Below are 24,639 nucleotides of genomic sequence, written 5' to 3'. Positions count from 1 at the left end.
TCAGGGGGCCCCACATGCAATCACAAATCTTAGACGAGGGAGGCAGATTTGGCAGCAAGAACAGAAAGCAACGTAACAACGAAACAAGATGCTATGTTGCTGGCTCTGAAGATGAAAGAAGGAGCCATTAGCCAAGGAATTTAGTTCTAGAAGCAGGAAAAGGCAAGGAAATAGATGTTCCCCTAGTGCCTCCAGAGGGAATACAGGTCTGCTGCTACCTTGATTTTGGTCCACAAAACCCATTTCAGACTTCTGGCCTCTAGAATTATTAAAAAAAATAAGTTGTGGTGTAATAGGAAACTAATATATGCCTATGGGAAACCGCAGCAGGAGATCAAAGGGAGAGAAGGAAGAAAGTCAGGTCATTCACATCAGGCCGGTTATATCCCTCATCTCAAAGTCACTGCTCCTTTCAAGGTGGCCTTCTCTATTCCTTTCCAAATTCAGTAACCATGCCCTCCTCCCCTCAAGCCTTCTACTGCTACTCTGCTGTTACCAGCCCATACTACTGTGCTATCTTTTGTAATACCCCGACACCCAAACCTTTGTAAACAATTTTATTTGAAAATAAATTCTTAAATTATCCTACCTTGAGTGTGCTACTGTTTCCTGTTAGAATTCTGACTGATAAAGGTCAGGGAGGTGGCAAGAAGGCAGGTCCCATAAAGTCTTTTGGACCAAGAAGCCAATGGGAAGGTACTGAGCAGAAGAAACAAAATGGTCTTAAGTACAGACAGAAGCAGGCTGTGAAGATATTACATTAATAGGGAAAAGAGACTATAGTGGTTTGGACTAGGGAGATAGTGATGGAGGTAGTAAAGAGTGACTAAATCTGATATACTGAAAATAGGAACTTGCACCGGGCGCCGTGGCCTCGCCTGTAATCCCAGCACTTTGGGAGGCTGAGGACGGCTGATCACGAGGTCAGGAGATCGAGACTATCCTGGCGAACACGTGTGGAAAACCTGGCCTCACTAAAAAATACAAAAATTAGTCATGAGGTGGCTGGGATGCCTGTAGTCCCAGCTACTCCGGAGGCTGAGGCAGGAGAATGGCGGGAACTGGGAGGCGGAGCCCAGAAAGAGCTGGAGATCCGCCACAGCACTCCAGCCTGGGTGGATGAGCAAGACTGCCCCAAAAACAAAACAAAAAAAAAAAATAAAAAAAAAAAATAGAACTTACAGGACTCAGCTAATGGACTGGAAGGGATGCTGAGAAAAGAACAGGCGAGGGATAATTCCAGGCTCTGAGCACCTAGCCGCTATCTACTGGAGAGAACACCCAGGAAGATGTGGATAGGAGGCAGTGGAAAGGAGATACTTAGGTAGAGAGGAAATCAAGCATTCAGTCGAAGTAGATATGTTGGAGTTTATAAAATGGCTATTAGACATCTTAAGAAAAAATAGATATGGAGTCTGGAATAAGAAGTAAAGCATGAGGATTGCATGAGAGATCACATACAGCCAGTGTAGGAAAAGTGGTTGGAGACCAAAGACTGGCCCTGAGGCAGGCCAAGCAAATTAAAATGCCAGAAGATGAGAAGGAACCAGTAGACTGGTTAGTTAGGAATCATGAGGAAAATGTCTTTGAACCAGGTAAGGGAAAGCATCTGAAAACAATAGAAATCAACTGGTTCAAATGGTAAGTCAAATAAGAAAAGTGCTGGCCTACAATAATCATAGAACTTGGGTGCAACATGGTGGACTTTGATAGCAGCAGTGTGGCGCTGGCGGACTATATGTAAGAAGGGACCGCGAGGCCGGGCGCGGGGTGGCTCAAGCCTGTAATCCCAGCACTTTGGGAGGCCGACGGGCGGATCACGAGGGCCAGGAGGATCGGTGACTATCCTGGCTTAACACGTGTGGAACCTGGCCTCTACCAAAAAATACAAAAACCCAGCTGGCGAGGGGTGGCGCGCTTCTGTAGTCCCAAGCTACCCGAGGCTGAGGTGCAGGAGAATGGCGGGAACTCCGGAGGCGGAGCTTGCAGTGAGCTGAGATCCGCCACTGCATTCCAGCCTGGGCGAGCAGAGCTTGGTGACCGTCCAAAAAAAAAAAAAAAAAAAAAAGAAGGGACCGCAAAGAGCCTAGAGGCAAGAGGGCTGAGGGAAAACGTAAGAATAAAAAGCTTATTATTTTACCAAACTAATAACTGTGTGGTAGAGCATGCACTTGCAATGCCTTATCCCACCCCCATAACCCCACAAAAAGTGATTTAACCATATATTAAAGATGAGGGAAAATCAGTTCTTAAGAACTGCCTGGCACAAGCAATCTAGGAGCCATACAAGAAAATTTAAGTGCCTAATGAGGGAAGGGAAGGGAAGCTTTCAAGCAACACAAAGGGAGCAGAGCAACAAGAAATTGCAACAGAGAAGGATGAGTCAAGGTTTCTAAGCTCTCTAGGAAGATGGTGGCAGCTGTAACAAAACTAGGGGACACAGGAGGAAGAAAAAAAGGATAGGAGATGGTGGTGGACAGTTAAGAATGGAGAATAATGATGGTGACTGATGAGATCATTTTTGAACATAATATTAGATGACAGTGAGGTATCAGTAGTGGCAACCTCCATAATCAGAAGAGAATCAAGCATTCAGTTCATATGTAAAATGAAACTAAAAACGTGAGTTTTGGCAGCAGGTTATTATGTACTTTCCAAGAAAATCTCCCAACACATGAAAGCCAGCCTTCCATCTTACCTGCAATCACCCAGGACTGATACAGAGGGTGCATTGAGAGGCGCCTGATTCGAGCCCTGGAAGGATGACAGTGACTTGAAATTGGCAATTGGAACCTCATGTCCCAACAAGCCATGGTACCACTGCTTGTACCTTAAAGAGAAAAAGCACAAAAAGATTACCATCTAATGATCAAAGTACATCAAGCTGCATTTATACAAATGGAATTAGCTTTTTATGAATTTATTTGAAAAATACCTTCATTACTTAAAAAAAAGTTTTGTTCTCATGAAGCTGTCTCACCAGTTTCAAACAGTACCCCTTTGGTTGTTAAATAACAGATATAAAGTGCTTATCATAATGCTACTACTAATAAGGTAAATTGAAAATGAATAATTTATTAGTTGCTGACATTGTTATTAACTGCCAAAGGCACCCACAAAAACAGAAGCTATTGAGAAGATACAAAATGAATTTGGTATGTCAAAATGTTCAGATTGCCTTAAATACCCAAAGATGTTTTACTGGTATTCAATGATCACTTTACCAATCCCAAAGTAGCAGCAGCTTTGTATCTGTCATCAGATTTCAATTGTTTCCATTTGCCCTTCCCTCTTAAACATTCTATAGACAGGTATATTACATCTTTCTGTCCCTCTACAGTTTATTCACACAAAAGGCAAAAAAAAAAAAAAAAAATGCATTCCATATAAACATATAAAAAGTAATAAAACAAAGGGCACACACTTAACAGTAACAAATGTAAGTTAGGGAATCTAGAAAACCGAAATTCAAGCACAGAAGATAATTCCTCTGAATTAGCATGCCAACTAGAAAAGAATAAGATGTGGTAGTTTCTCAAGTGGCAGGTTCAAAACACCATGAGGGAAAAACGTGAAACTTAAAGGAAGAAAGGGGCAGACAGGAAAATGGGAAATGCTGATCAAAGAGTACAAAGTTTCAGTTAGGAGGAATAAGCTTTAGTGATCTACTGCACAGAATGGTGACTATAATACAGTGTATATTTCAAAGTTGCCAAAAGAGTAAATTGTAAATGTTTTCATAGCAAATATGTATGTAAGGTGATAGATTTGTTAGTTTGATTTAATCATCCTGCAATTAATACATGTATCAAAACGTCACACTGTACCCCATAAATATATACAATTGTTTGTCAATTAAAAATTACATTTTACAAAAGCAGCAATCCCATTCTTGGGTATACATATGCCTGAGATTAATGGAAATATATGTCCTTACAAAGACTTGTTTGCAAATATTTACAGCAGGTTGACTCCGAAAAGCCAAACACTAGAAACAACTCAGCTATCCATCAACTGAGGGACAGAGGGATACACAAATTGTTATCTATAAAATGGAATATCATGAAACAATACATTTTCTAAAATCCTGCTTAAGCAAGCTAGATCACTTGGTTCATCTTTAGCCTTTGGAGACAAGGCAAATAATAAAGTAAGAAACCATTGCTTAGCTCTTCTCTCAACACCACGCACTGTGACAGATCCTTTTACTTCATTAAATCCTCAAAGCTGCCCTTGAAAGGATTAGCCCCATTTGAAGATGGAGATAGCTGAACCTCAGAGGAGTTAAACAACCTGCCTAAAGCTACTGGAATTTAAACCATGTCTGCCCAAACTCAGATGTTATTTTCCTTAAGTCAAGTCTGCTGCTTCACTGGCAGAGTAAGAGAATGCCAGCAAATCTGATCACTTAATGATTATAAAGTAAGGAGGCTCATTTAAGACAAGGACAATGAGGAGACTTTTATGCCTTAGGATACTGATTTCACCCTTTCAAACCTGTTTTTTAATGAAAAAAATAAAACTGCAAGTTATTTTAACATGACTATGAAAAGAAGAGATGGGAAAAATTACCAATGAACAAAGTGGAAAAAACTGCTTTCACAAGACAGCAATTGCAGGCATTAGTGGCATTCAAAACCCAGTCAATGACTTGAAAGTCAGCTTACCGATGCAGAGCCAGCATTGGTGGATGTCCACAGCAAAGGAAGTGATGAGGCCCGACTTTAAATCATGCTTTAAAGTCCACGCATTGCTTGAAGACCTAAGGTCCCAGCCAACCAGAGAGCCATTCACAGTGGCATAGGCAAGAACAGATTGTGCCCCAGAGTTGAAGTGGTGCATATCCACAACACAACCATCCTCCTTCTGATCTAGAATTCTAGAGAAATACACAAAGCACAGACGTTTCCAGTCACTGAAAACACAGCACTAGTCTCCCTTTAAGATGACTTTATATCCTATCCATAGTCAAGAAACAAGAGCTATGTGACTCCATCAAGCAAATGAAAGCTGATACATTAAAAAAAATTCCAGATGTAGAGAAGAATTGCAAAAATAGTAGAGTTCTTGTATATCATTCACTCAAGCTTCCCCTTAGGTAAATAACTTATATAACCATAGAACATTTATCAAAACTAAGAAATTAACCTTGGTATAATACTAGTAATTAGAGTACAGAACGTATTCTGATTTTACCAGTTTTCCCACTAGTGTCCTTTTACTATTCCAGGATCCAATGCAGGATAATACAGGGCAATATTAAATTTCTTCCAATCTGTGACAGTTCCTCAGTCTTTCAGGACCTTGATATTTTTGAAGACTACTGGTTATTTTAGAGAATGTTCCTCAATTTGGGTTTGTCTGACATTTTCTCATTATTATCCTGAAATTATGCCTTATTGGGGAAGATATCACAGAAGTGATGTGCCCTTCTCAGTGCATCATTTGAGGGAGGACCTGATGTTGGCATGTGCAGGTTAATTATCACTTAGCCAAAATGCTTGCAACCACAACTGTTTCAGATTTTGGTTTTTTTGTTTTGTTTTGTTTTGTTTTTAAGATGAAATAACATAATGAGGTATCTTGGGAATGGGACCCAAGTCTAAACATGAAATTCATTTGTTTCATATATACCTTATACACATAGCCTGATGGCAATTTTGTACAAAATACTTTTGTGCAGGAAACAAAGTTTTAACTGCAACCTGTCCCATGAAGTCAGGTGTGGAATTTTTCACGTGTGACATCAAATTAGCATTCAAAAACTTCTAGTTTTTGGAGAATTTTGGATTTTCAGATTAGAAATGTTTAACCTGAATCACTTATGATGTTAACTTGAATCATCTGAATTAAGCTGGTGTCTGCTAGGATTCTCCATTGTAAAACATTTTTTCCCTTTATAATTACTCAATATTTGGCAAAAATACTTTGAGACAATGCAAAAATTCTGTTTCTGCTTTAACTTTGGCCCACTAATTTTAGCATCCATTTGAGGGAGCATGCCTGTGGTGAGCTAATGGTGACTTTTTGTTTCCCTCAGTCCTTCTACATTAGTTGACTGGGATTCTTCTGTAAGTTGTCACTTCTTCCCCAGAAACTTATTTATTCACTTATTTATATCAGTATGGATTCACAGATATTTATTTTATTCTTTGAGTTACAATCCAATACTATAATTATTTATTTTGTTGCCCAAGTTGTTCCAACTTTGCCCATTGGAAGCTCTTTCATGTTAGCTCTTATGCCCTTTCAATGTACTTTTTAAAATACTTTCTAATTTTGTGACACCACAAGATGCTCCAGGCTTATCTTTTATTTTCCCTGCCCCACACACCTGAAATCAACCAGTTCTAGAAGTACTAGTTCCTTTTATTGAACAATGTATTTAGAAACAAAAATCTAGGCCCTATGTGTTCACTGCTATGGCAGTGTGCCTGCTTCTAGTTCCTCTCAATGGCCAGAGCTAAAAGATATATTATGTATACTACTTCAGGCATGTGGACACATCTATATTTCTGTATCTGTTCGTGTGTTTCTATACATGTATATATTTATGCCTATGCATATACAAATATCATGAGTCCATACTGATAATCTCCAACTCCTATGCAGCACCAGAGTTCAATCATCTGTAATACCTTTCTCTAACAGTGACAAACCTGGCTCCCATAACTACAATATATTTACTTGTTTGTTCAACCTGAGTACACAAACGAAGGGTAAAGTTTCAGATTTGTTAAACCTGAAACTTAAAATGAAGTTGTTAACCCTGTGAAAAACAACGAACTAGAAAACAATGTTTGAGTTGAGTTGTGTCATTAGCCTCCCAGTATCAAATTTAAAAACTGTTTTCCAAAGTTTCTCCTTTATTCGCCATGCCCTTCAATATGATTATGTGATTCACTTGTAAAACAGATTAATTTGTCATAGACTGCATTCCATCTTTCCCCTTACATCCTGGTTAACTTTTTAAATTTTACATACGTTAAAATTCACTTTTTGTGGTATATAGTTAAGTGGGTTAATTAGCAAAATGCATTTAAGATTCATCAATGTTGTTGCATGAGTCAATAATTCATTCCTTTATAATGCAGATTATTATTCCACTGTATAAGTGTACTAGTTTTTTTCAAGCTGAGGCATTTTTAAAACTAAAAAGAACACATAAAACATTGGCCAGTCTCCTTGATTCATACATATCATGAATTCATACAGGCAGTTTTGGTTTTATCTTGTAGATCAGAGGTCAGCAAACATCATCTATAAGAAGTCAGATTGTAAATATTTTAGGCTTTGTGAATCACATACATTCCTGTTGAATATTATTATTTTTTCAACCCTTTAAAAATGCAAATATCATTCTTATTTTATGGACCATACTGCAAGCTGTAGTCTGCTAACTCTTGGATAAACAATTGTACTTATAAATATTATAATTTGGACCATATCTTCCTATTGAGGAGTGATGAAAAATCCAACTGCAAAGTAAAATGTAAAATGGTTCCTTCCTCAAATTCTAATTAGTAAGAGCTATCTATGACAACAGTTGATATAACCAAAACAATCAAAGACTTATGACCTTATGGCAAGGTTTCTTTGAAGCACTCACTGTGAGGCAGAGTAAAAGCTAAACATCCTGCCAGTCTCCTTATCTAGGTAGTTGTTAGCTTTTTTTTTTTACATAAGAAAGTGGCAGTCTTTTATTGCAAATATGCATACACTCTCGGACTGAGGTTCTCTGGTCCTCAGGTGTGAGGGGCCAGGAAGTGCCTGTCTTTCGAGGTGATGTTCTGGGATCCCACAAATGGGGGCGAAGAAGTCACGCTGGCCAGTGGCAGACTTTATGCATTGGTACTGGAAGGGGAGGGCGATGGGCAGGATAAGAGGCGTGATAGAGGCGTCTCCATAGAGGCGTGGCGGGTAGTTTTGATCTCTTGGTTGACTCACCTGGAGCATGCTCGGTTGATCTGCATCTTCCACGCCGCAGCGGGGAAAGTTCAGTGAGGAAGAACCCGAGCTTAACAGGGACTGCTCCATCTTGTTCACCTTCCTCCATCTTGTCCCTTTTCCTTCACCCAAACAGTCCAACCTCTTATTGATGGTAGTTGTTAGCTTTAAGAGAGTAACATTTACAGTGAAAAGTGCCGCTGGCTGAGAGACAACCGTGCACTGAATGTGCATGTCTGTCTGTGTGTGTGGCCTCTGGGCTCAGTCATCACATAGTGCACTATGCCAAGTTATTAAATAATTTACATGAAACTCAATAGATATGTTACTATAGACAGGCATCATCTGCTGAAACAGATTTTCTTACAAATGGGCAGGCATTTGTTATTAAAGACCATAAAGAATATGTCCTGGAAAAAAGTAGCTTAAATCTGTTCAGTGAATGTGTGGAAAACCTTTTTAAATGCAAAAGCAAAACAAAACAAAACAAAAAGCCCAGGTGACCCAACAAATATCCCTTTCTGCCTTAAGCTACCTAATGGCCATGGCTTATCATCCACTAAACAACTCCTCATTTTGCTTTCTTCTCTGGGGTCCACCACCTCCACCTGGGCCTTCCTAACCACCTTGCTTCACCTGGCTAACTCACACCTGGTCTTACCTGTTGTCTTCCCTTTCAAGCTGGCTCCTGTTATCCATGTAAAAATTACCACATTGCACTGAAATTGTCTGTTCACTTGTCTATTTCTCCCACTAGACTGTAGATTCTTAAAGCATAACATGTCTTTGAAATCTTCAGTGTGTAACACATATTGGTCAAAAATTGTTCTGCTTTGTCTTTAAATATCTTACCTTGTATGCATTTAATCTGCAAGCAACCACAATTTATAAAAAATGAAGAAAATTCTTAAATAGAACCACTGCTATTTTGTTTTAAAATGAAAAGCAAATCATCTGTCTAAATGCTCTTCTCCATGTCCCCCTCAACTTCAGAGATTTTAATGCCAAGTCACGGAATGCTGACATTTGAGTTTTCCTTAATGAAGAACACTCACATTCTCAAAATCAGGCGGAGTTGTGTTTTTAGTAACTGAGACAGAAGATATAACTGGTAATTTTAGGTTATTCAGACAAATTCTAGACTGGGATGAGCTGCAAGTTCAAAGCTGCCCCTTTGACCTCTTGACAAGTCTGCAGAAGGTAAGATACATAGGTATCATCTTCCGAGACTAACCACATGTGACAGTTTTGAGCTGGAAGCACATTTTTTAAATTTTATTTATTTATTTTATGGGCTTAAAAAAAGAAGTGCAATGTAAGAGGCCCTCAGTTGATCCCAACTACATTGCAGGGTAGAAAGGAGAGTTAAGGTACTGTAGTGCACTAAATACAATGTTTAAAAGACAAAAGATAGATACCTGCTTTGTAAAGGATGGATTTTAGGAGACTTGGGCAGCTTAGAAGCCTCAATTCCAAGAAGCTGGACAGCACCATTATCAGATGCTATGGCTAAATAGTGGGAGCCTTGGCAGAATGTGAGCGTCTTGACTCGACCTCCAATTCGGCTGTATGTAAGAATAGATCTGAATGAAAGAAAAATAAAATTCATTTATGAAACAATGTCACTGCTAATGTTAAATATCCACATGGCTATTAGCAAGCAAAATTATTACTGTGAGGTCCACTTAATTTCCCTGATCTCAGGACAAAAACAAGAATTTCCTCCCAAAAGAACTGTTACAAAAATCACCTTTTCTTCTGATATTTTCAAATAGCCATCTGCACACACTTCTCTCTCCCATCATAGACTATCCCTCCTTCTCCTTTTTTTTTTTTTTTTTTTTTGAGACAGCATCTCACTCTGTTGCCCAGGCTGGAGTATAGTGGCCAGTGGTGCAATCACAGCTTACTGCAGCCTCAACCTCCTAGGCTCAAGTGATCCTCCCACCTCAGCTACCCTGGTAGCTGGGACTACAGGCGTGCATCACTATGCCTGGTTAATTTTTTGTAGAGACGGGGTTTTGCCATGTTGCCCAGGCTGGTTTTGAACTCTTTTCTAATGAGAACTCCCACACTTGTGGTCCTTATCATAACTCCTTCAACTCTTGAAATATCTTAAACCCTCACTCTTACACTCTTCAGTTATTCCATCACACAGCGCAGCTTGGCACAGAAGGAAAAGCACTGGCTTTGGAATCAAGAACTTCCACTACCAACTACTTACATGATGTTGATGAAGCTACTTAATCAGTTGTATGCCTCAGTTTATCCTTGACCTATTTCCCTAACTGGACCACAGGGAAAATCAGGTAATATGTAAACCACAAAACATTCATAAATGCAAAATTATAATATTCAGTCTCTCCCACACATATGCTGATCTCTCAAGCTGTGTTTTCTACTCTCTTTCTTTAAATTCACTGCCAAACTTCTTGAATATATCATCTACGCAGGGGACTTCCATTACCACCAACTCCCTCCTCCATTACCCTCCACACAGACTGCAACTTTACACTTCTAAGGGGCCATACCTCTAAAAAGTCAAAAGCCCCTAAACGCCGAACACATTCATCTATCTTGTGTAATTTATTTCACTTTATTATAAAAGTTAATGCATATTAAGTGCACTAAAATACAGAAATGTAAAAACATTTATAACAATACCACCCAGAAACACTATTAACATTTTGTTACATATCCTTCAAAAGGTTTTCTATACATAATATATTTACACTTGTTTTTTAAAAAAAACTGTAGTATTTCACATATTTTATCAATCATCTCTCCCTAGTTGTTTTTTTGTTTTTGTTTTTGTTTGTTTTTCTGAGATGGAGTCTCGCTCTGTTGCTCAGGCTGGAGTGCAGTGGTGCGATCTTGGCTCACTGCAAGCTCTGCCTCCCGGGTTCATGCCATTCTCCTGATTCAGCCTCCACCCGCCACCAAGCCCAGCTAATTCTTTTGTATTTTCAGTAGAGACGCGGTTTCACCGTGTTAGACAGGATGGTCTTGATCTCCTGACCTCATGATCCACCCACCTCAGCCTCCCAAAGTGCTGGGATTACACGCATGTGCCACCATGCCCGGCCTAGTTGTTCTTCTTAATAACAGCTTTGCTGAAATGATTTTCAAATACCATAAAGTGCATTTTAAAGTGCACAATTCAATGATTTTTAGTATATTAACAGATTTCTGCAAAGATCACCACTAATTCCAGGCCATTTTCATTAATTATAAGACATCAAAAAATAAACTGTCCTCATACCCATTAGCATTCATTCCCTATTTCCCTCTCTCCCTAGCCTCTGGTAACAACTAACCAACTTTATTTTCTATGAACGTCCCTGTTCTGGACACTTCATATAAATGCAGTCATACATTGTGGTCTTTAAATTAAGCTTCTTTCACATAACATAATGTCAAAGTTTATGGTGTGGTATGTAATACCTCATTCCTTTTTAAGCTGAATATTATTGCATTGTACAGCTACATCACATTTTGCTCATCCATTCATCTGCTGATAAACATATAGGTCATTTCCACCTTTTGGCTACTATGAATAATGCCGCTATAAACATTTGTGTATAAGTCTTTGTGTGGACAAATGTCTCAAACACAATGCCTACAGGGGCCCAATCAGTACTGTAGATGAGTAAAGACAGCCAGTGACAAGCAATGGCAGAGACGGGAGTGCCAGTGTGCTTGGTCTCTCACACACACTTAGGCTTTCTCTCCCCATCTCTTTTAATATTGACATATCACCACATTTACCCTTTTAAAGGGCTTTATAAATAAAGTCACCACATTTTACAACTATCACCATTATCTAATTCCAGAACATCTTCAGCATACCCAAAGGAAACCCCGTATCCATTAGCTGTCTCTTCCCAAAGCTCCCTTCCCCCAGCACCTGGCAATTCCTAATCTACTTTGTGTCTCTATGGATTTATCTATCTGAACACTTAATATAAGTGAAATCATACAATATGTGGCCTTTGGATCTGACTACTTTCACTTAGCATACTGTTTTCAAGGTTTATTCACATTACAGCATGTAGCAGTACTTTGTTCCGTTTTATGGCTAAATAGTTTTCCATTGTGTAGATATACCACATTTAATTTATCTATTCATCACATGATAGAAATTGTGGTTTCCATTTTTTGACTATTATGAATAATGCTGCTATGAACATTTGTGTACAGATTTTTGTGTGAACATGTTTTCAACTGTCTTGGGTATATAGCTAGGAATGGAATCATAGAGTCATATGGTAACTCTATGTCTACCATTTTGAAAGGCTACCAAACTGTTTTCCAAAGTTACTGCACTATTTTTACATTCTCACTAGCAATGTATAAAGCTTTCAACTTCTCCACATCCTAACACTTGTTACTGCCTTTTTTACTACAGCCATTGTAGTGGGTGTGAAGTAGTATCTCACTGTGGTTTTGATTTACATTTCTCTAGCGACTAGGGAGCGTCTTTTCATGTGCTTAATTGGTCCTATTTGGAGAAACACCTATTCACATCATTTGCTTTTTAATTGGGTCATTTGTCTTTTAACTGTTGAGTTGTAAGGTTCTTTATACATTTTAAATAATAGATATTTATCAGATATATGATTTATAAGTTATTTCTCCCATTCTGTGGGTTGTCTTTTCACTTTCTTGATAGAGTCCTTTGAAGCACAAAGGTTTGTAACATTGATGAAGTCCCATTTGTCTATTTTTTCCTTTGTCACTTGTGTTTTTCATGTAATTTCTCAGAAATCCTTACCGAATCCATGGTCATGAAGACATACATGTCTATGTTTTCTTCTAAAAGTTTTATGGTTTTAGTTCTTACATTTAGTCTATGATCCACTTTGAGTAAGTCTACTGAGATTCATCTTTTTGCATGTGGAAATCCTGTAATCCCAGCACTGTTTGTTCAAAAGGCCATTCTTTTCCCCATTGAATTATCCTGACACCTCTGTCAAAAAAAAATGACCATCAATGTATTTCTGCATGTCAGTTCTATTCCATGAAAATATGACACAGACATACACATAGACGTGATCTATATGTCTATCCCTATGCCAGTACTCCACTGTCTTGATTTACTGTAGCTTTGTAGCAAGTTTTGAAATACAGAAGTGTGAGTCCTTCAATTTGGTTCTTTTCTTTCAAGATTGTTTTGGCTATTCTGAGTCTCTTATCACTCTTTATGGATTTTAGGATTAGATCATTGATTTCAGGAAAAAAAAAAGGCAGCTAGAAATTCCAAAGAGATGGCATTGCATCTGTACATCGAGAGGTCTGCCATCTTAATGATATTAAGTATTCCATTGCATGAACATGGGGTTTCTTTCCATTCATTTGAGTCTTCTTTAATTTCTTTCAATGATCTTTAGTATTTTTCAGTATACAAATCTTATACTTTCTTGTGTAAAATTTATTCCCAAATATTTTGTTCATTTTGATACTACTGTAAATAGATGGTTTCTTAAATTCATGTTTGGACTATTCATTGCTACCATATAGAAATGCAAGTGATTTTTATATATTCATCTTGTATTCTGCAACTTTGTTGAACTTATTAGTTCTAGTAAGTTTTTAAAACAATCATTGTTTAATTATTGCTAATTCTCATGCTAGCTGCTAACAGAAAATTTTACTTTCTCCTTTCCAATTTGTATGCCTTCAATTTCTTTTTCTTACCCAAATGTCCTGGCTAGAACCTCCAGTACAGTATTCAAATGAAGTGGCAAAAGTGGACATTCTTGTCTAACTCTTAGGGGGAAAGCTTTCAATCTTTTACCATTAAGTACAATGTTAGCTGTAGGGTTTTTTGTGTAGATGGCCTGTATTCATTCTTTTCTATTACTAATTGGTTTGTTGAGTTGGTTTTAATTATAAAATGATATTGGACTTTGTCGAATACTTTCTGAGAGTTTGTGAGATGATCGTTTGGTCTTTACCCTTTATTCTATATTATACCATATTATACCATATAAATGGTACATTATACCATATTAATGGTACATTAATTGATTTTCATATGTTGAACCAACCTTATATTCCTAAGATAAATTGTACTCGGTCATGATATTATTTTTTACATGTTGGATTCAGTTTACTATTATTTTCTGGCAGATTTTTACACTTATATTAATTATTGGTATTGGTCTATAGCTTTCTTGTGAACTGTCTACCTGGCTGTGGTATCAGACTGACATCTGCCTCAAAGGATGAGTTAAGAAGTGTTCCCTCATTTATTTTTTGGAAGACTTTTTGAAGGATGGATATTACATTAGTTCCCTCTTATCCACAGTTTCACTTTCCCTGGTTTCAGTTACCTGTGGTCAACCGCAACCGCAGTCAGAAAATATTAAATGGAAATTCCAGAATAAACAATTCATAAGTTTTGAATTGTGCACCATTCTGAGTAGTGTGATAAAATCTCACACTGTCCTGTTCCCTCCTGCCCAGGACTTGAATCATTCCTTTATCCAGCTGAATACACTACCTGCTCGTTGGTCAGTTAGTCACTTAGTAGCTGTCCCAGTTATTAGATTGATAATCACAAGAAGGGTGAGTACAGAACAATAAGACATTTTGAGAGATAGAGACTCTATTCACATAACTTTTATTAAAATATATTGTTGTAACTCTTCTATTAGTGTTGTTGATCTCTCACTGTGCCTAATTTATAAATTAAACTTTATCATAGATATGTACATATAACAAAAAACACAGTATACATAAGGTTTGGTACTATCCGAGGTTTGGGGCATTCACTAGGGGTCTTGGATCGTCTCTTCCGGACATAAGGGAGAACTACTGTAATTCTTTAAACCTCTGGTAGAATACACCATGAAGCTATCTCAGCCTGGGCTTTGTGGGAGGTTTTTTGATTACTAATTTCTTTATTATTATAGGTCTATTCAGATTTTATATTTCTTCTTTAGTCATTTTCAGCAGCTTGTGTCTTTCTAGGAATTCGTCCATTTCACCTAGGTTATCTAATTTGTTGGCATACAATTGTTTATGGTATTTCCTTCACAGTACTCTTTTTTTATTTCTGTCAAGTCAGTAGTAATGTGTCCCCTTCAATTCCTGTTTTTAGTAACTTGAGTCCTCTCTTTTTATTGATCACTAAAGGTGTGCCAATTTTGTTGATCTTTACAAACAACCAATTTCTACCTTTGCTGATTTTTTTTTTTTTTTTTTTCTACTATTTCATTTATTTCCTCTTTAGTCTTTATCACTCCTTTCTACTTGCTTTAAGTTTGCTCTTTTTCTAGTTTCTTAAGGTTAGGGTTAAGTTACTAATTCAGGATCTTTCTTCTTTTTTAATATGAATGTTTACAGTGATAAATTTCCCTTTTAGTACTCCTCTAGATGCATTATCTAAGTTTTAGTATGCTGTTCTCATTTTCATTCATCTCAAAGTATTTTCTAATCTCCTTTTGAAATGCTGGGTATTTAGCTATATATTGTTTAATCTCCATGTATTTGAGAATTTCCCAACTTCCTTTCTGTTACTGATACCTAGTTTCATTCCAATTTGGTTAGCAAACATACTTCATATGCTTTCAATCCTTTTAAATTTATTGAGATTTGTTTTGTGACCTAATATATGGTTAAATATAGAAAAGATTACATGTACACTTAAGGAAGATTTATATTCTGCTGTTTCTGAGTGGAGAATTCTACTGATACCTGTTAAATCTGGTTGGTTTGTAGTGTTGCTCACATTTTCTATCTCTTTGCTGATCTTATGTGTAGTTGTTCTATCCATCTTGAAAACAAGCTACTAAAGGCTCCCACTATTATAACGGAATTATCTATTTTTCCCTTCAATTCTATTGGGTTTTGCTTAGTGTGTTTTTGGGGCTCTGCTGTTAAGTATGTTTGTAATTGTTATGTCTTGATGATGAACTTATTCTTTTACCATTATAAAATCTCCTTCGTCGTCTCTAGGAGAAATTTGTGCCTTAAAGTTTATGTTCTATCTGACATTGGCCACTCCAGCATTTATTTTTTTTTTTAAACAGAGTCTCGCTTTGTCACCCAAGGTGGAGTGCAGGGGCGCGATCTCAGCTCAGTGCAACCCCCACCTCCCGCGTTCAAGCAATTTTCCTACCTCAGCCTCCCGAGTAGCTGGGACTACAGGTGCGTGCCACCATGCCTGGCAAAAATTTTTTTTATTTTTAGTAGAGTCATGGTTTTGCCATGTTGACTAGGCTAGTCTCGAACTCCTGATCTCAGGTGATCCACCGCCTTAGCCTCCCAAAGTGCTGGGATTACAGGCATGAGCCACTGCACCTGGCCTAGCTCTTTCTTAGGTACTATTTGCATGGTTTATCTTCTCATTTCTTTTACTTTCAGCCTATTTATGTCTTTAAATCTAAAGTGTGTCTATCATACATAGCATATAGTTGGATCATGTTTTTCACCCTTTCTATCAACTCTGCCTTCTGATTACATTTATAAGTTGTGGTTGCTCTGAGAATACAATGAACATCATAAAATAATCAAATTAATACCAACTTAATTTCAGTAATACATAAAAACTTTGCTCTGTCTTCTCTTCCCTCCTCCCTCATACATATAACTACTGTCATACAAATTACATATCTACATGTTATAAGCCCACTGACAGTCTTATAATTATCTCTTTATGCAGTCATCTTTCGAAATCAGATAGCAGGTAAAAAGAGTTACAAATAAAAATAATTTGTACTTTCGTATTTACTTATGTTATCTTTACTAGTGCTCTTCATTTCTTTATACGGATTGAAGTCACTGTATCATATTCTTTCATTTCAGCATAAAGGACTCCCTTTAGTATTTCTTTTAGGGCAAATCTACTGGCAATAAAGTCCCTGTTTTTATTTATCTTGAAATGTCTTAATTTCTCCTTGGTTTCTGAAGGACAATTTTACTGCCACAGAATTACTGGTCGACAATCTTTTCCTTTCAACACACTGACTTCTGGCCTCTATCATTTCTGACTTAAAAATCAACTGTTAATTTTATAGAAGATCCCTTGTATGTGATGAGTCACTTTTCTCTCTCTGCTTTCAAAATTCTGTCTTTGTCTTCCAATAGTGTATGATGTGTCCAGGTATGGCTTGCTTGATTTTGTCCTATTTAGAGTTCACTGAATTCTTGGCTTGGCAGATTAACGTTTTCCATCAAACATGAAAAGTTCTCAGGCATTATTTCTTCAAATATTCTTTCTGTCCCCTTTTCCGTCTCCTCTCCCTCTGGAACTTTTAGTATGCATGTGTGAGAATGCTTGATAGTACACCAAAGGTCTCTGAGGCTCTACTCATTTTTCTTCATTCTTTTCTTTTTTGTACCTCTGACTGGATAATATCAATCATCTTCAAATTCTCTAATTTTTTGCTCTTATCAGTGGAAATCTGCTATTGAAGCTCTCCAGCAAATTTTTTCAGTTATTATACTTTTCAGTTCCAGAATTTCTATTTTATGATTTCTACCTCTTTATTGATATTGTCTATTTGGTTAGACAATGTTCTCATATTTTCCTTTAATTATTTAGACATGGTTTCTTTTAATTCTTTGCACATATTTTTAATAGCTGATTTAAAATCTGTGTCTAGTAAGGTTTTTTCCTATGTATAAGCCATCCTTACTTGCTTCTTTGCCTAACTTGTAATCTTTTGTTCAAAACTGTGCATTCAAAATTAATATAATGTGTCAACGTTGGAAATAAGATTCCAAAGCTGTTGCTATTTGTTTAGTGACTTGCTTGGACTAATTCTATAAAGTCTGTATTCTTTGTCATATGTGGCCACTGAAGTCTCTGTTCAGTTAGGTAAGTGGTCACCTAATAACTGGCAGGTATTTCCTTCAATGCCTTGAACAATTAAGTGTTCCAGCTTTTTACTGAGGGTTTTGTTTATGTTGTGGCACACCTTCAACACTCCATCAGGCATTTACATCTCTGCTTTAGTCTTCAGTTCTTGCTTGCACAGAGTCTCAAAGCCAGCCAGACATGAGAATTTGGTCTTTTCAGTTCCTTCCTGGGTATGTGCACAACTCTACATATACATGTGATCTTATAAGGACCCAGGGATAGATCAAAACTTTTCAAAGGCCCATATGGACATCTCATTACCCAGTTCTTCCTTTTAAGCTTTCTGTCAGCCTCTTGATGCCACCTCAAGATGACTGCTATGTTAAATAAATGGTGATGATTATTTTCAACAAGTACCCTGTGAGTAAGAGTTTTCTCAAAGAACAAGGTATGAGCCAAGTCAAATAAAGACGGGTCCTGAAAATGGAACTTTACAGCCAGCTGGCGCAGAGGTCAAATAGTGACAATTCTCTGGAGATGGGCTTTTGGGGAGCTCCAATGCTATTATGACCCCTCCACTGGCTACTAAGGGGCTAGTTTTCATGGCTACCATAGTTATGAGGCTGTTTTCCAGACTATCACAGAGCTGGTAAAGGGGCATGAGATTACAGTAAGTTAAAGATGACATGGCTCACTGTTCTTATGGAGAGTCAAGTGTTTTTCTTGAATCCACTTTAGATTGCTGCAAGGCGTTAGCTGATTTCCAAAGTTCTCAGAAAATTGACTTTGCCAGTCTTTGCCAGTATTCTCACTGCTTTATGGAGGAACAGATTTACTATGCCGTTCCAAAATAGAAACCCCATATGCTCTTCTTAAACCTAATTTTAAAAAACACAATTATCAATGTCTTTCATTGATAATGGCTGCTGAACTTTTAGTGTGCTCCTAATTTTTTGCTATTATAAAGAAAGTCAATCTGAACAGTCTTGAAACTAAATCTGAGTTGATTCTTAGTTATTTCCTTAGGATATGTACATCATAAAGGCTTGGATACATATATTGTAAAAAAACACCTCCAGGGAAGAGGCATCAATTGCATTCCACCAGAGGGCACTGTATGAAGTGCACCAATGGCATTATGAGGTTTTCATGCTAGTAGGAGTTTTTGTCTCCTTTGAGAGAGGCCTACATATTCCTTTCATAAGTTTTCTCTTTCATTGTAGTTTATAATATTAACTTAAATGGTTTCTTCTCTTTCCCTTTCTTGCCCCTCTCTTCCTGTTCCAAAAATTCAATTTCCTAAGATTCAGACATCAGGCCTTTGTTGCCCTTCATAATCCTTTTACTTTATAGTCACTCAAAAACTTTGACTTTCAATACTACTGACAGACAAGACTAGCTGGACTTCCTAGGCCGACTAAGAATCCCTAAGCCTAGCTGGGAAGGTGACCGCATCCGCCTTTAAACTCGGTAAAGAAATAGCCAATCATCTATTGCCTGAGAGCACAGCAGGAGGGACAAGGATCAGGATATAAACCCAGGCATTCAAGCCAGCAAGGGCAACCCCCTTTGGGTCCCCTCCCCTTACATGGGAGCTCTGTTTTCACTCTATTTCACTGTATTAAATCTTGCAACTGCACTCTTCTGGTCCATGTTTTGTTATGGCTCAAGCTAAGCTTTCACTGGCCGTCCACTACTGCTGTTTGCTGCTGTCGCAGACCCGCTGCTGACTTCCATCCCTCCGGATCTTGCAGGGTGTCCACTGTGCTCCTGATCTAGCAAGGCGCCCACTGCCACTCCCGATAGGGCTAAAGGCTTGCCACTGTTCCTGCACGGCTAAGTGCCTGGGTTCGTCCTAATCGAGCTGAACACTAGTCACTGGGTTCCATGGTTCTCTTCCGTGACCCACTGCTTCTAATAGAGCTATAACACTCACCACATAGCCCAAGATTCCATTCCCTGGAATCTGTGAGGCCAAGAACCCCAGGTCAGAGAATACGAGGCTTGCCACCATCTTGCAAGTGGCCCGCCACCATCTTGGGAGCTCTGGGAGCAAGGATCCCCCAGTAACACTACCAGTGACTCCAAAATATGTAACCCTAACACTGACAACTTTCTTTTGTACCACTCATATTAAGTTTTCACTGTGATAGAACTCCACTTACTTTACTACCACCCCAATTTCAACAAATAACAAATGCATCCATCTCCCCTAAAATTGAGAAGCTGAATGAGCCAGAAATAAGGTAGCACAAGAAGAAAACACAGAAAATGTAATTTAAAATACTATAAATAAGTTGAAAAATCTGTGCAAAAGTTTAGAAAAACAGCAATTTTTCAACAACTAGTCCCAAAGGGACAAACTGAAAGTTTAACTCAAATAAGAAAAAAGAAAATGGCAGAGCCAAGATCTAAGTAGCGTAAATCACCAATCACAATTCAGTAAGAAAATCAGGACTGGGAACTGAATGGTCTGCCAACATCACTCCTGGGGGAAACTCCTCTTAGTCAGAATGTACTAGCAACATTTCCTAAGAAAACACATTAGTTTTGCTGTTCTTTCCCTGCCACCAGCTGTTCCCCACTTGGCTCTAGCAATAAGAATTGCTTCCTTCTCCCCCACTAGTCAATAAAGGGATGTGATAAGGGCGACACACTGCATTTTCTTACACTCTTTCCCAATCCAAGGCCCATGGCTGCCCACAAACAAGAGAGCAGGTGTTACAGCAAAGCAAAAGAGTAACTGCATTCAGAGGAGATCCAGTCTCCTAATCATACAGACTTCCCAAATTCTATTAAGTCAGCTAAATTACCAAAATTTGGGGGATATTATTAACTGAAATGGGATACCGAAACAACACTGTCTAAAGCATGACACTGGGATACAGAAAGTATGACTGTAATAAAAATCACTTGAGAACTAACAAGCAGGGTTTTTGCAATTTACCATCCTAATAAAGGGGACAATGAATCCAACTGATAATAACAAAGAACCATTTGGAAAACAATTATCAGAAGAGGTACTTAAAATGCTAATTAAAATGCTAAGAATGGGCTGGGTGCAGTGGCTCACACCTGTAATCTCAGTGCTTTGGGAGGCTGAGGCTGGCGGATCACTTGAGGTCAAGAGTTCAAGACCAACCTGGTCAACAATGGCAAAACCCCTCTCTGCTAAAAATTCAAAAATTAGCCAGGTGTGGTGGCACACGCCTGTAGTCCTAGCTACTTGAGAGGCTGGGGCAGGAGAATCACTTGAACCCAGGAGGCAGAGGTTACAGTGAGCCAGGATCATGCCACTGTACTCCAGCCTGGGAAACAGAGTGAGACTATCTCAAAAAAAAAAAAAAGGAAAAAAAAAGCTAAGAATGGTTAGGAAAACATCAAAAGAATGGTAGTAGAAGGGGAAGAAAAGAGCAGGGATTTAAAAGAAAGGGATAGGAGGGAACATCCTGGTATGATGGTCAAATTTTGTATCTTGAGAAGGATTCAGGATGTAGAGGTTTTATTTGTCAGAACTCATGGAATGGTTCACTTGAGATCTGCATACTTCATAGCATACAAATTTTATATCAAGAAGAAAAAAGAGCTATAAATTAACTGGGTGTGGTGGCATGCGCCTATAGTCCTAGTTACCTGAGAGGCTGAGGCAAAAGGATTACTTGAAACCCAGGAGTTCAAGGTTACAGTGAGCTATGATCAGGCCACTGCACTCTAGCCTGGGCAAAAGAGACCCTGACTCTAAGAAGTAAAATAAAAATTTTAAAGAATAGATTGATGGGAGGTGGAGAAATGAATAGTTATAAAACACAGCAAACATAGTAAAATCATTACAAATCTAGGTGGCAAGTACATGGATGTTCACTGTTAAACACTTTCAACTTTGCTTGTATATTTGAAAATTTTATAGTAAAATGTTGACAAAAAAATTTCTACATGGACCTAGGATTCTTCTTTTTAAATTATCTTCTGACCAATACAACACAAAGACAGAATGAGGAAAAATACAATAATTAAGCATCGTGTAAAAATATAGAGCTAATCAGCACAAAATCTTATCAGGTTGGTAAGTAAAGAGTAAACTTTTAAATTATTTTAGTTATCAAAGATATTTTGTTGTTTGATGATTTTGTGGTTAATTATGGTCAATGAACTTACAAGAAAAGCACCAGAGATTCCCCACATCTTTTTACATAGATGAGATTCAATTCTGATTTCTAGTAGCTTTCTTTTCAGACCAAACTAGGCAAAGAACAAATAAGAATATGCTAGAACGGGCCGGGCGTGGTGGCTCACGGCTGTAATCCCAGCACTTTGGGAGGCTGAGGCGGGCAGATCACGAGGTCAAGAGATCAAGACCATCATGGCTAATATGGTGAAACCCCGTCTCTACTAAAAGTACAAAAAATTAGCCCAGCGTGGTGGCAGGCGCCTGTAGTCCCAGCTACTCGGGAGGCTGAGGCAGGAGAATGGAGTGAAGCCAGGAGGCGGAGCTTGCAGTGAGCCAAGATAGTGCCACTGCACTCCAGCCCGGGTGACAGAGCGAGACTCTGTCTCAAAAAAAAAAAAAAAAAAAAAGAGTATAGTAGAACCAATACAGAGAAAGAAAGAAACAGAAGGAGGATAAACTACAAATCAGATAGGGACATACTTACAAAGTTGTACAATTCTAAAATCTTACCATAATCACATTTATTAAAATCACATCATGCATATTTAAAGTCTTAGGGATTTGAAGTCATAAATTACATCCTTCTTGTCCACAGGAGTGTGGCAATGGTACACTATTTGTTTTCCTTATACAGTTAGCCATTCTATAGTTTTTTTACATTTCTCATGATCATATTCCATCTAACTGATTCAGCAAATCTTGTTATATACAGGATCTGATCGTTTCCCACCACCTCATACTGCTAGTAAGCCACCAGCTCTTGTCTGATTATTAAAAGTCTCCTAACTGCTTCTGCCCTGCTCCTCTTCAGTCTATTCTCAACATAATAGCCAGTGTAATTCTGTTGACAGCTAACTCAGATCATATCTCTCCCCTACTCGGAACTCTTCAAAGGCTCCCCACCTCACTCAGAGTCAAAGTCAAAGTCCTTTACAACAGCCTACAAGGCCATATCTAATTGGCCCCTCTTACTCCTCCATCTTGCTCACTCTGCTCCAGCCACAAAGACCTTTCTGCTATTCCTCAATCATGCCAAACATGTTTCTTCTTCAGGGCCTTTGAAATGACTGTTTCCTCTGCCTGGAATGTTTTTCCACAAGATATCCACATGGCTTTCTCTCACTTTTTTCAAGTCCTTCCTCAAATGTCACTTTCCCTGTGAGGCATTCTCTGGTTAATTTATTTAAATTCTACCATACCCCACCTCTACTGCATTTCCTATCTTCCTTTCCAGATGTATTTTTTACCACAATTATTTTTAACCATTTAACACATTAGCTGTTTTACTTATACTTTCCTTGTCTCTTACTTTCCAGTAGAAGGTAAGCTCCACCACAGAAGGATTTTTGTCTATTTATCGTTGCTATATGCCTGCTATCCCTAACAGTGGTTGTTATAGAGTAAGCACTCAATAAACATTTGTTGATTTGAATTAACGAACTGATTCATTCCTGAGCAGATGGTACCTGGTAGTGGTGGTCTTCCCCTCCATCTTTTGACTGTTCCAGATTTTCACTGTGCCATCATTTGAACATGTTGCAAAAAGTGAGTGTTCATCAGAGACCCTAATTCGATTCACAGCAGATTTATGCTCATGAAGATGGGCAACTAATAGCCCTTTAGGACGCCACCCTAAGGAAAAGCAAAGGAGCGTATCATAAACTGTAGTTTACAAATACAATCTCCCCATCATCCCCCATTATAATAACCAACAACCAGCTTGCAAACAATCACAACTAAAATATTTGGAAGTACCAATAGTTGCCAATAAAGAGTGGTCTATTGGACCATGACAGATATTATTTACTGAGACATCAACTTAGCAATTAAGTGTTGCTTAAATAGCTTCAGAAAGGCAGCCCCTGGGGCCCTTCTCCAGTATCTGACAAGGCACGACAGTTAACTGAAAATGAAGGCACAGGGGTACCTGCTACCTCTGAAATCCCTGACTACTGTACTGACTCAGTAGATGGGGTAATGACTAGTCTAGAGAAACTGGGCACTAGGAGGCCCAGTTCCACTATACATAAAAGTGAGAGCTTGAGCTACTTATTTAAACTCTATGACCTTTAATTTCCTAAATGTACAATGAGGGACATATTACTTAACCCAAAGGGTGACTATATGAACAAATGAGATATATACAAGAATCTAATATTATCCATAGCCTATAGTAAACATCCAAATGTTGGTTGATTCTCTTTTTACTTGAAATCATTTATTCTATGGTATAAACACATTAGTATAAATGGTATTATAAATTACAGCCTCAGAATGTTCATGGACTTTCCAGTACTTTGACATCTATAACCTATGTTTTCTTATGTATATTCTTTTTTTGAGTATGATTAATTTCCTCTAATAAATTATACATTCCCTGGGACCAAAAACCATATCTTATCCATTCATGGTTCATTCACAGCACCTAACGTAAGTACCTGCACATAACTGTCTTCAATGTTTGATAGCTTCTTTTGTATTAAGTATAACAGTTCATTATATTTAATACCGTAAGATTTTAAAATAAAACAGAAAGCTATGCTAAAGAGCATACTGTACTGGGAATCACCACTGTGGCAACCTGAGTGATGATAATGTCATTTTAGAAATGATTTCTTTTCACTAAGAAACAAAAATGAAACTGATACCACTGCCAAACTGAGCTTACTCTAAAACGAAAAACAAAACGTTTCCCCTTAGATCTCTGGCTCACATG

General features: G+C 38.0%; 1 protein-coding gene across 1 annotated transcript in view; it reads right to left on the bottom strand.

The window, feature by feature from the left end:
* Positions 1-24,639, bottom strand: part of PIK3R4 (phosphoinositide-3-kinase regulatory subunit 4) — a 73,647-nt gene that overhangs the window by 3,239 nt on the left and 45,769 nt on the right. The window contains exons 13-16 of the mRNA XM_003895125.3: positions 23,390-23,555; positions 9,366-9,530; positions 4,668-4,879; positions 2,699-2,830 (exon numbers count right to left, since the gene is read on the bottom strand). Coding sequence (XP_003895174.1) covers positions 2,699-2,830; positions 4,668-4,879; positions 9,366-9,530; positions 23,390-23,555 — 675 coding nt within the window. The remainder of the gene's footprint in view (positions 1-2,698; positions 2,831-4,667; positions 4,880-9,365; positions 9,531-23,389; positions 23,556-24,639) is intronic.

Source organism: Papio anubis, chromosome 2, assembly GCF_008728515.1.
Source record: "Papio anubis isolate 15944 chromosome 2, Panubis1.0, whole genome shotgun sequence".
Classification (NCBI taxonomy): domain Eukaryota; kingdom Metazoa; phylum Chordata; class Mammalia; order Primates; family Cercopithecidae; genus Papio; species Papio anubis.
Note: the sequence above shows the minus strand (reverse complement) of the source record. Positions and strands in the feature narration are given on the sequence as shown.